The 12,006-nt window shown below is 36.1% G+C and overlaps 1 protein-coding gene across 41 annotated transcripts in view; it reads right to left on the bottom strand.

The window, feature by feature from the left end:
- RBFOX1 (RNA binding fox-1 homolog 1) overlaps nt 1–12,006 on the bottom strand; it is a 1,299,775-nt gene that overhangs the window by 37,945 nt on the left and 1,249,824 nt on the right. For 37 of the 41 annotated variants that reach the window (XM_061358247.1, XM_061358254.1, XM_061358261.1 and 34 more), the window contains 2 exons: nt 11,421–11,553; nt 1,968–2,007 (listed from right to left, as the gene is read on the bottom strand). In XM_061358247.1, the coding sequence (XP_061214231.1) occupies nt 1,968–2,007; nt 11,421–11,553 (173 nt within the window). The remainder of the gene's footprint in view (nt 1–1,967; nt 2,008–11,420; nt 11,554–12,006) is intronic. The other 4 variants (XM_061358249.1, XM_061358250.1, XM_061358246.1 and 1 more) reach the window with 1 other exon arrangement.

The raw sequence follows: 12,006 nt of genomic DNA, 5'->3' as shown, positions 1-12,006 counted from the left end.
CAAAAAACCCCACAACAACCAACCAACAACAACAACAACAAAAAAAAAAAGAAAAGAAAAAATTTCCAGAAGAGTGTTTTAATTCTGTGAACTGCTGCAAAGGTAAACATCCTGTTGCAATAAGAAAACTAAGAAATGCAATCAGAAATACAAGGCTGCAACCGAGTGAAAAGCAGTGCACCAGTTTAGTTATTCTATTTCCTAATGCACCTGACTATTCGAGACCACAAAGCTGAGGCTACACTAGAAATTTGTAATTTCTTTCTTATCTTCCTCATTGAAAGCACTTTCAATTTGGAAACAGAATGTTAAAGTCTGTGAGAGGGTGTGAGGACACCTAAAAATAGTACTGTCAATCACAAAAAGAGATATTCCTGGTTTTCAGCAGCAGTGGGTTCCAAATGTACAAACTGTTACATTAGCAGTTGGTTACCACCTGTACTATCACATACAGCAATCCTGAGAAAGATGACTTGTTGCCTTTCAGATTTTGGGGTCAGTAAACTGAGCAAAATGAATGTCATATTCTTTTGACAGTTTGAAGAACTATGGAAATGGAAAACCACACCTGAAGAAATTCCACATTCTACCATGTCTCCTACATAGCTCAAAAATTCATCAGGATTGCATTGAGAGATCAGAGCACCATACTATACCTGAGTAAGCCTTTGGCAAATGCTTGATGCTTGTGTGTTGCAAACAATATGTTACAGACTGCATGACTAAGTACGTAAGTACACAGGGAGAGAATTTTAACCCATGCTAATTTATTTTAAATATATGTTTTAATCTACACAAATGAATTTTCAGGTAAGTATCAACCCCCCTTCTATCTCCATCAGAAAAATCAAAACCTACTTCATCCATAAATTCTTTTTTTTTTCTTCTTTATATAAGACTTATTAAACAAACTATTGTCTTGGAAATAGTTCTAAAAAGACTGCTGATAATGAATACAACAAATGTTTTCTATACTACCTATTGAATTTTTAATATTCATACCAATTTCAACTCATCCATCTCTTTGTATCTCAACAGAGACAGTACAACAGAAGTACAAGTAAGTAGAGAAAGCTGTCTGGTGAAAGAAAGATACCTGTAACTTAGAACCAGACTGATACAAACGTGAAAGATTACTGAGTATGACTAAAATATTTTCCATTTACATAGATAAGAATTAGTTATTTCAGAAGAGTGAAATTAAGCCTCAACTTCTTGCATACTCAGACATAAGTAGCCTCTTTGCATACACCCAAAGTAAAAAATTCAGTATTGGTAAGAAACTTAAATACTATTTAAAAGGAAACTGGTGACCAATGAAGTGAACTAGATAATGATGGATCTAGGGCTATAAACATTTACTAACAAATATAGTTACTTCTTATATCATAAACAGTCTCTACTCCTTTAAACTGAAATAAGTGGATTTTAAAATGGAAATATACTCAGATTACAGAAAATGCATAGCTGTACCTTAAGCTTACTATGTAATTCAGCTCTTCTATCACCCTGGCACTTATGTATACCCAGGGTTGCTGGATTTAGGAAACCTATCTCTCTCCATAAAGTATTTTCATACTTCAAGTATTAATAATACTCTGCTTGCCTTCATTTTTAAAGAATGAGTTTCTGGGGATTTGCAGAAGCATTTTTCTGCTTTGGTTTTGTTTTTTTTCTTTCTTTGAACTTCAATTTTGAAGGGAGACACCCCTCCACACATGCACACACATTTTTCACATATTTTTGCATTCATTCAGCATTTGATTGAAGAGTTAATTCAGCTCCACTGAACAATGATAGATGTAATGAACAGAAAGGTCTTCCAATGTGAGAGATATTCTTCTCAATTCTTTCTGACAGGCAAGGGATGGTAAATAGACAATACAGAGTCAGGCTAGGCAGCAAACTTGTAAAAAGAATGACTCTGGTAATGTACAAGGACAGCATGCACATCAATGAATACTTACATAAATGTCTGCACCATAAAATCCATCCTGGTATACAACACTGCAAGGATGCACACACAAAGAAAAACATCCATATTAGTGCATTTCCACATGCAAATGCCACCAACCCCTGCACAGCTGAGGTTAGTCTTGTCACAAGAACAGAGGGAGGGGGGAAAGAAGGCACTCTTCACATTGGTTAAGGAGGTTGGTAGTAATTATCAGAAGTGAAACTGTACCAAATACAATATCTTATAAGGTATGCCAAATGCTTAGTCATAGAGAAGCAAAGCATGGCAGGATTGAAAATACCTTTGATAAAGTTTTAGTATTTTTTTTTATTTCTTCTTTTTTTTAGGAAGCCACATATTGGCAGCACTTTTATAAAAAATTTCAGTGGGCCAACCCTACAATCAGTTTTAATAGATTAACAAAATGCTATCTCCTGAACTACTACTTTCTTGTCCTGCAATTATGTCAACCCTCTGAAACAAAGCAGTAATTGTCACTACTTAGATGAAAAAAACTCCACAGTAGAATTTTATATGGTGAGAGGAATGTGTGAAATAATTGTAGTGGTGGTGTTTTAACCACTGGGTCAATGTACACAGAGATGAGAGTATTCATAGATACTGCACTGTTGGATTGCTACACAGTTCCGATAGTGACAACAGGTCTGTTCAGTATGTCATGGTGTTATTCTTACTAAAAAAAGTATTAACCATCCTCACTGTATCATTTTACACTTTTGGTGAACATGCCAGTGGTTCTGAGCTCCCCTGCAGTTTTGGCTGGCTCTGTTACTATCCTTCATTTGAAAAAATGTAGTATTTTATATTGCTGTTAACAGCTTACCCAGAGACTGCTGCGTTTCAGCTAAGATAAATCATCAGTGAAAACAGTTTAAATGACACAGTATGAGAAACATCGTTCAAATGATTACACTAAATAAAACTGGAGCTACACACCAGTGGCCTACCAATTACACGCATTACACAAGTATTGCAATTTTACATTCGTTTGACAGTTCTGCAACTTAAAACGGGTATTTCCAGTATCAGAATGAACCCAAGCTGTTTTCAGAGAGCACACAATTGGCTTTTTGCAACAATACTTTCAATTTAGGAATACCATTATCTGGAATAATAGTTACTATCATGTTGCTAGCCTAAGCTGTTTTGCAATTCCAACAAGAATTTTCATGTCAGAAATATAGCTGATCTATTGAGGTCAATGACCAAAACCCACAGGGCTGAGCTGGTATGTGTCTAAGTAAGAATCACTTGAGAAAATCATAAATATGTATACACGCACACAAATGACATTGATAAAACCACACTGACAATAAAATTTTGCTATGGAATAGTAATGTGTGAAAACTCAGCTCCACTTAAGAGTGCCATTTGCTTCAGTAAGGTCAGACCTTTCCTCATGTATTTTTCTATTATGTTTGCAGAGCAATATATGCCAAAGCTGGTATATATCAGTAGCTTTCAGAGAGCTGCACTGTAGTGTACCTTCATTTTGGTTTCAACATTCTGATTATTTTAAAATATTATTTGGTTTTCTTATACGTGTTTAAGAAATAAAACATTCCACATGACCGTGAGACAGAAGTACACAATCCTGAACAACATGGAAGGAGCTTTATGAGACGGTATGCATATGATACAAAGTCTACTGATGATGGGGGCCCCACAACTCTCATTTTCTCATATCCCTGTGCCATTTGTCCTGGGAGGAGGTAGGGTTGGGAATGAAAGAGTGAAAGTGAGCCTGGGAAGAAGAGGGGGGAGGAGATCAGGGTGTTTTTATGTTCTTTGTTTCTAACCATCCTACTGCATTTTAATAGGCAATAAATTAAGCCAATTTCAAGCCACGTTTGTTTTACCTGTGATGGTAATTGGCAAGCAATCTCCCTGTCTTTATCTCAACCCAAGAGCTTTTCTATATTTCTTCCCCCATACTCTTGAGAAGGATGAATGAGAACAGAGCTGGGTGAGAGTCTGGCAGCTAGCCAAGATCAACCCCCCACAGTACACTAAAATACACTACTTTCAACTATTGTTAAACATCGCTATTCAGAAAATCATGATTTTGAGAGGATATGTGTCAGAAAGCGGACTTTTTTTCTTCCTTCTCCTGGTGATCTGTGACTATACAGTGAATATGTCAGAAGACAAATAGGGGCTGATACATTTTGAAATCCCAAGTGCAGCTGGCTGCAGTCCTGGATAGGTCACTTCATTCAACTAGACCTTCCTTTTTCATATAACACTCAGTCATGTACAGAAAGTTAGTTATTTTGAACTTTAAATATGCAGCTGCTTTTTTAAGTACTCAGCACTAAAATGAGACATGAATGCATGATTTCATCATTAAAAATGGTTAGTATTAAGATGAAGTGACAGATTCAGGCAAATAAGCATAACACTTCCAAGCAGGACAGGCGCTATGAAAAGGTATCTGCTGATTTTATGTTATTTCCGCCATATGGCCTTGTAGTGTGATAGTGATGTTAAATATAAAATCTACTTCTTTTGAGGTATGAAGAAAAGTAGTTCTTCACATCTTCATAGGTTTTTCAGAGAATATTTTCTTTATTCACTGTCCTTGTCATTCACTAACTCTTGTGACTGAATCTTACCAGTGGAGTCAAATGTATTTTGTAACAGCACTTTTTATCAGAAGAACAAACTGTAAAACACCAAGAACTATCTTTTGCTGTTGTGCATTTCTTTCCTTCAGTACATAATTTTCCAAAGGGTAATTTGCTTGGCTTATCATCCCCTTTTCTCCCTCTCAAGCTGTAGGCAGAAAACAGATGAGAAGTCTCAAGCATGGGAAGAGACTGAATGCATCACATAGGGACCCATCTCAGCAGAGCTCCTTTTACACTTTATATTCTAAAAATTGTCTTGGCAGACAGATAAATCTGGAGTTCCTCGTAAAAAAACACAGGGTCTGGAAAAATCCATGTTACTGAAATCTGAGTAACTGCACCCAGAAATGGATGATATGCTAATGCATTACCTAGAGGCATTAAAATAAGAACAACAAATTTGGGGGATTTATTCGGTTGTATTTTATGATTTTACTGTGCCAAGGAAAAGCCAGAGAAGAGAGAAATCTTAATTTAATAAGAAAACATACATCTAAATAACAGTTTATGTGGCAATCATTTCCTGAAATTATTTTTCTAGAAATATGAAACTGTTTTCTCACTAACTATTATACATTTGATTTGCATGGCTTTAGCTGATTTATTTTGGTCTCTGTGTCCTATACTCATTTTTTGTAACTATATTAAGACAAACTCTTTCCTAGTTTAGATTCTATCTTTATAATATCCTGGGAGGACTACATCTGTCTTCATTATCATTTTTGTATCTTCATCTTTCAAAAGGACTGGGTTGAATAATCTATCAATGACATAAGAAGACATTTCTTGACTGCACAAACCTTAGCTCAGTAACTTCATAGCAGCTGAGTATATACAGCCCTCGGCCATACACACAATCTGCATAAGTTAACATAAATAACCTAAGGCAGATTAAGGGCATGGAGTGATTGATTCAGTGTAACAAACAGGCATTACAATCATGATTTCATTCATTGCAATAGGAATCGTGGTTATAATTTGCTATTTCCCCTCCATTACTAATAAGAAAAAGCACCTGAGGAACAAAGGTTCTCTGTTTTCTCATTGCCAGTAGGGTTGCCTTCACTGTCCTCTACATATCTTCCAGTTTCTGGTCTTGGAAATCACCTTTTATGTGAAACCTTTCATACATGATTTATGATGCCTTCATGAAACAAATAATGGAAGAGATGCTGCTACAGCCTTATTTAAAATAAACCAAAGACTGAGAATTAAAGTAGTGCCTTTCAACACTGTAGTAACAAAACTTTATCTGTTTCAAGTTTTTAGGACTCTTAATTCCAGGTTCTTGTCTTTTCAGTTTCAGCACTTTCTGCCACAAAGAAGTTACATTATCTGCTTTGGAAAATTAATTGAGAGCATTGCTGGAGAGAACAAAGCTGGAAAACATAAATCACTATGCACTGGCAAAACACTTTTTTTTTTTCCCAGAAATCTCACATATATATAAAGCACAGAGTCCAAAGTAAGAGGAAGGTTTCTGTGAGCCCAAAGAAATATATTGGAAAAAAACCCATAACCACTGTAGCAGATGTAGTAGCTTCCAGTAATTATCCTTTTTTCATAAATTTATTATAAGGTATTGGAAAATAAAGCTTTTTCATTTTGAATCAGTTAGAATGTAGCACTTCAAAACATTTGTTTTAATAAAAGGGAAGAGTTTTTTAACAGTCTCTGTTAATTCTCCTCTACGCTCCCCAAGCATGTTTTGTTTTTTTGTAATTCTTCTTTTCAAAGAGAAAAAAGCATATTGCTATCTCCTGCTTTCCCAGTAAAGACACCAGCAGTGGAGATACGGACTGCAAGCTAGTTCTCCATTAGCTTCATCAGAACTGGAAGGAGAAGAGGGGAAATGTGAAGACAAAGCCATCACACACTAAACTTATGAATTACTTGAGGCAAATGATGCTGGAACTTTAGTTTTACTATCTACTAGTACTATTTGCAATACTACCTGATATACAGTGACAATGGCTTTTCCTCACAGCAGCATAAAGATGGAGCATCACATTCATGACGTTTTACTATTTGGCAAATTATTTCCAAGAATGGTGATGTACTAGTTGCTACAGAATTCAGAAGCAATTAAAGGTATCAAAATCAGATCACCTGCTTCCAGTACTTTGCCAAACAGACAAAAACCCTACTGCTTCTTTCTCTTTTGGCAATATAAGTACTGCTAACTGCATCCAAAATCTCTCATAAGACTACTTCTATTAGTAGCTTCTGCTTTATTAGGGCATTTCCTATACCATTAGTAGACACTTTGCCAATAAAATAGGTAATCCTACAAAGACACGGGTAAAAGCAAGGTGATTTTGGTTTTTTACATTGACAATTTTGTTTTTGTTTTTTAACAATTTAAAAATAATTATTTTGTACAAAACACTATCTAGTACCCAGAGAGAAGACTGCAAGAAACCACTAAGCTCAAATCCTCCATCATGAAGGCTGTCCCAAGAAAGAAGGTATTGAAGGAGTGTAGTCAGCTTAAAAGAGTAATTGCTTTGCTCCCCAACCAAGTGCTCAGTCTTGCTGTGAACTTCGTGGAGAGCCCCCTGAGACAAGCAGGCAATAGCTCACAGCTCCACAGCCACATCCTCCTATAGTGACAGGCTCTGATCTTCATGCACCATCAACACCACCATCTCTTGCTTCCCTTCCTCCTGCAACATAGTGTTGAAGCTAAGCTCTTCATGCAACCGAGATTTTTAAATTCTTTACATTTCAGCATTCAGATTTCTCAAAACAAATGAAACTTTACTTCCTCATTTCAGTTTCAGTAGATTTTTATGGTACATAAATGAATTATACATACAAAGTTATAAGCAAGCTGCACATTGTAGTATTTCAAGGCATTAGAAATGATGCTACAGATCCTAAAAATTAAGTATTTTCCATGAGCTAATAAATAAGATGCTATCTCAAGGAATTAGTGAAATGCCTCACTCACGAGTAAAGGAACCATTTATTATTTATGTAGTGCTACATATCTCATGAACACTGATTTCATTTTTAAATGACACATTTTAAAGCATGTGTGCTGTTCTTTGATTTATAAGATTTTTAAAGCATATGCATTGTTCTTTGATTTATAAGAAAACAATGACTTCAAATATGGCTATAATCAACGATTTTCCTCAGACCTAGCAAAGTGTGCCATATTTGCTGTTTCCCAGTAACTGTGAGGCACAGCCGAAGACAGCTTCCTGTATGAACCACACTACTTTGTTTCGCTTAATGTCCACAAGAACTTCCAAATCTGCTTACAGCCCAGGAATCATTGTCTTAACTTTGCTGACTAACAGTTTCTAAGTAAAGGTCACAGTATCAGACACCAGTGAACAAGAACATGAACAGATTCAAGGGAGACTGGATAGAAAGAAGGCTTTTGTTCTGGAGAGGGAAATACTGAGACAGTGCTGCTGAAATAAACACTAGTAAGCAGCAGTTTGGACTAGCTGAAGAAGTACATGTTCCCAGACTCAACAGCTGATTTCCAAATTTAAAGCAAAACTATTCAGTTTCAGTTCCAAAACCTTGTAATGCAAGCAAGTAAGCATGAAGAAGATGATTTCAGATGAACTATTATTTTACTTCACTAATAAGCTTTTGAAGGTTAATGAAATAAAAGAAAATGAAAAAGGTAATTTCAATCATCAGCTTTGTATTTTACACTTATATGTGGTTTCTTCCTTTAAAAGGGAAAGCAATTTTTTTTCTAACTAAATATTGCTGGAATTTGATGTAAACTTATAATTAAAATTATATCTATCACTATAAAAAAATAAATGTCCTTTATTTTTTATGATTGAAAGTATTTCAGTATGAAATTGTTGTCTGGCTCTAAAGCTGGTCTCCTTCCTAGAGTGAAAAATGAGAAATTGCTACTAAATGAATTGCAAAATAGCACTCAAAGCTTTTTCCATTTTTCTTACCAACAAATGATATTCCAAGTTGTTTGCTTCCTTCTGTAAGTTGATTCGTTCTCTGTGATCTCTTTATTATCTCTGTAATTTTCCCTGACACCTACTCCCACTGTGACTGAAAACCAGCTTCTTATGATTTATTTTCATTGATTAAGGATATTTTTCTGATGAAAATTCCTTTTTGCTTCTTTGATAGGTCAGAGTACATAATCGGTGAGCAAATCCAAATTTTACTATTTATCAGTGAAGTGACTAGCACAAGATCTAATACTCTACACCAAAGAAACTATTTCAGAATAAAGCTTTATTAATCCAACTGTGAATCAGTAAAACAGAGGTATGCATTATTTTTGCACTGATCCATGAATTACAGAAGTTTTAGAATTGTTTTGTGCATTGGAAAGCAGTGCCTTTTTATAAATCGTGAGTGGATAGAGAAAATTAAACCTGATTGATATTTGAACTGAGACCTACCTAACTTAAGACAAAACTTACTAATTGAAAACTGTTGCAGAATCAAGTCGTGTTAGAAAACATATTAACTATCAAGGTGAATCCTAGATTGCCAAGGGTCTGTCTCAGACAGTCATAAGAACAATGAGAAGATGTGACTTCTTAATGATGCAATGCATGGCTCCCTCTGAAGTCAGATTTAAGGACAGGTCACAGAGGTAATATGTGAGATCTGTCCATCCTAGCTGTCAAATCAACCTGCAGAACATAAGAGTGATGAGCTGACTTCTTGGAACCCAGTTCTGAAACACTGTTCAACCTGACTGCAGTGCAAAACTTACAGCAGGAGTTCACAACACTTACACATCTAATACAATATCTAAGGATGCTGAAAGCAGTGCAATTACATGAGGATATAGATGTATTACACTTGCAAATTTAATTCTTCTTGCTGAGTCACTGTAACAACTGAACTATAAGAATTTATATAGCACACACATATATACACACAGAGCATTCACATGTGGCCCCTTAAAGTAAAGTAAACTTAAGTTACTTACTGGTCTGAAAGCATTTACTCTTTTTTTAAACACTAACAAAGACAGTATTGTTCAATTCAAAACCTATCACATATAGCTGGTATATATTTTCTTACATAACTTTATGACTTTGTATTAAACTAAGGTATTATGTTCATGACAGCATGAAACCAGTAGTACTGCCTGTTGTTATCTCGTTACGTATTGCACTCTGTGTTCAAATTTAAGAATTTATTTTTAAACTAAGTGGAGATGGAAAGAATCCACTTTCTTTCTATACAGTATCCATTTTGTAGCTGACACATTCAGATTGGAAGTGGCTCTTGCAGGGCATTCTAAACTTGTTCCCATCATTGTCATGTACAATTACACGGATTAACTCCAAATGAGACCCTGGGAAACAGTAGGATAACTTTGGTGGGACACCATTCTTACCCAAACGTAACCCAGGCAATCTCCAAAACTCATGGTGATAATCCAGTAGTGGTAATAGCTTTGTTTAGTAAATTAGTATTATTTTGCTTATTAAACTACACAAAACACTGAAATGAAAAAAAAATATCACTTCTACGAAGTAATGACTCTCTAGCATCATTTTTATACTCATTTTTAGATCATCCTACTTGTCTGAGGTGGTAATGGCCCAGTGTGAATGGTCAAAGTTCCTGTCTTCAATATCCCTGAAAACTTAGCCCAATGACTGCCTGCTTAGAGTAGTACAGTTGTTTAGAAAAAGACATCCCTTCTGGCTTAATAGAACAAAGGCTTAACGAGACACCATGGGAAGTAGAGAAGTGCACCCTTCTTTTACTGTAAAAAAGTAGGAGGACAGGGTGTTGTGCTGCAGGCTCCCTCACAAGGGGATATCCACAGCAAGAGGTCATGAGTTGCTGAACAGGAGTTTAGTGAGGGTGAAGAGAGAGATCACCTTCACTCAAGGACTTAGCAAACCCTTCCTGACCCTTCCTCAGAAAGATCTGGTTGCTCTAAAGAGAGGTAGCTGCATATCTACTTCAAATTGGTTTTGACAAAGTTAAGTTTTTTGACAAGTTTTCTGGCATTTGTAAATTTCCCAATTTCTTTATAGCTGAAAATCTTTTGACAGCATTAGGACTTTTAAATATAAAATACAGCATTCAAGATCTTTCTGCATCAGAATTTAGAGCTACAGCAGATTTTGTTTCTACCTCCTCTCCCCCAAAAATACACTTTAAAAAAATCTATAATAAGAATATTACTGAATTTCACAAAACAGAGTATTATTTTCTAAAAATTATTACTACATAATTTCTCTCCTTTGTTCCTTAGTTTACTACTTGGTTTTAGAAAATGTAGGTTGCTGCAGTGAAATCTTAAGGTATCATTTAAGCAAATGTATCGATAAACACGTCTGTGGCAGAAGCACCCCACATCTCTATTGTGGAACAGATAACAACTAGAAAAAATAAACAAACTGCAATAAAAAACTAAAGACAGAAAAAAACATAACAACCCCCCCGCCACTAAGCCTTCAGGTCCAGAGACAACTTTCAGTGGATGATTTGAAGAAAAAGAAGTTAACTTGATCCAACCTCCTTAATAACCAGATGCTTGCAATCATCAAAAATATATCTTTAGCTGAAACAATTTCTCTGTTCCAAAGCATTCAGTTTCTAAGAGCATTTACATAACAATATGTGACATTTGAAACGCTTAAGGCCACCAACCATGGCAGTACAAATTACAGTCATTTTTCAATACTCCATGCAAGGTGCACCACTTCCAGCACTGGGATTGGTCACATTCTGCGCTGGTTTCTGCAGCGAGACACCATCAGCATGCACCACAGTCACAAATAGCTTGTAACCTTTGAAGACTCATGCTAATAGGTGGATGAGGCTGATCTCCTTACCCGCCGTAGGCTGGAATTGGAGGAGGGGGTGCTGCTGCACGAAACGTGTTGTACACCGTGCGACCTCTGCCTCTTAGATGTGCACCTCTGTAAGCAGCAGCTGCAGTGGCAGCAGGGTAGGGAAATCCTGGCACTGGGAAGAAGAGGAATGAATGTAAAATAGTCAGATCAGTCTAGTGGTTTAAAACAAGGGTAACACAGCAGCATGTTTGCGCTTGTATCAAAGCTTGCCTGTAACTGGATGAGGGAGACACCAAATAAGTAAATCGATCTTTTAACCAGAGGTTTTGCCTTTTTACACAAAAACTGTGTGCAAACAGGAGAGAGCAAACTGGCTATTTAGATGGCAGTATCATAGGTGGCTCTGATTCTCTTAGAAGACACTACTAAAAATAATGTTGGCTGTTTTAGACATTCTGCTACCAAGAGACTCTTGAGGCCCTAGTCACCCCCCTCAGGTTCAAATTTGTAGTCTTAGAGACAATTCCATCACACAAATGGATCTATCTTCAAAAGTCAGCCCTGCTTTGAGTGGTGACAGATAACCTCCAGTGATGTAAATTATCTGTTCACTTTACCAATCAAA

The sequence above is a fragment of the Neopsephotus bourkii genome, unplaced genomic scaffold, assembly GCF_033783945.1.
Source record: "Neopsephotus bourkii isolate Nb327-2 ecotype Australia unplaced genomic scaffold, CSIRO-AGI_Nbou_v1 NB_940, whole genome shotgun sequence".
Taxonomy (NCBI): domain Eukaryota; kingdom Metazoa; phylum Chordata; class Aves; order Psittaciformes; family Psittacidae; genus Neopsephotus; species Neopsephotus bourkii.
Note: the sequence above shows the minus strand (reverse complement) of the source record. Positions and strands in the feature narration are given on the sequence as shown.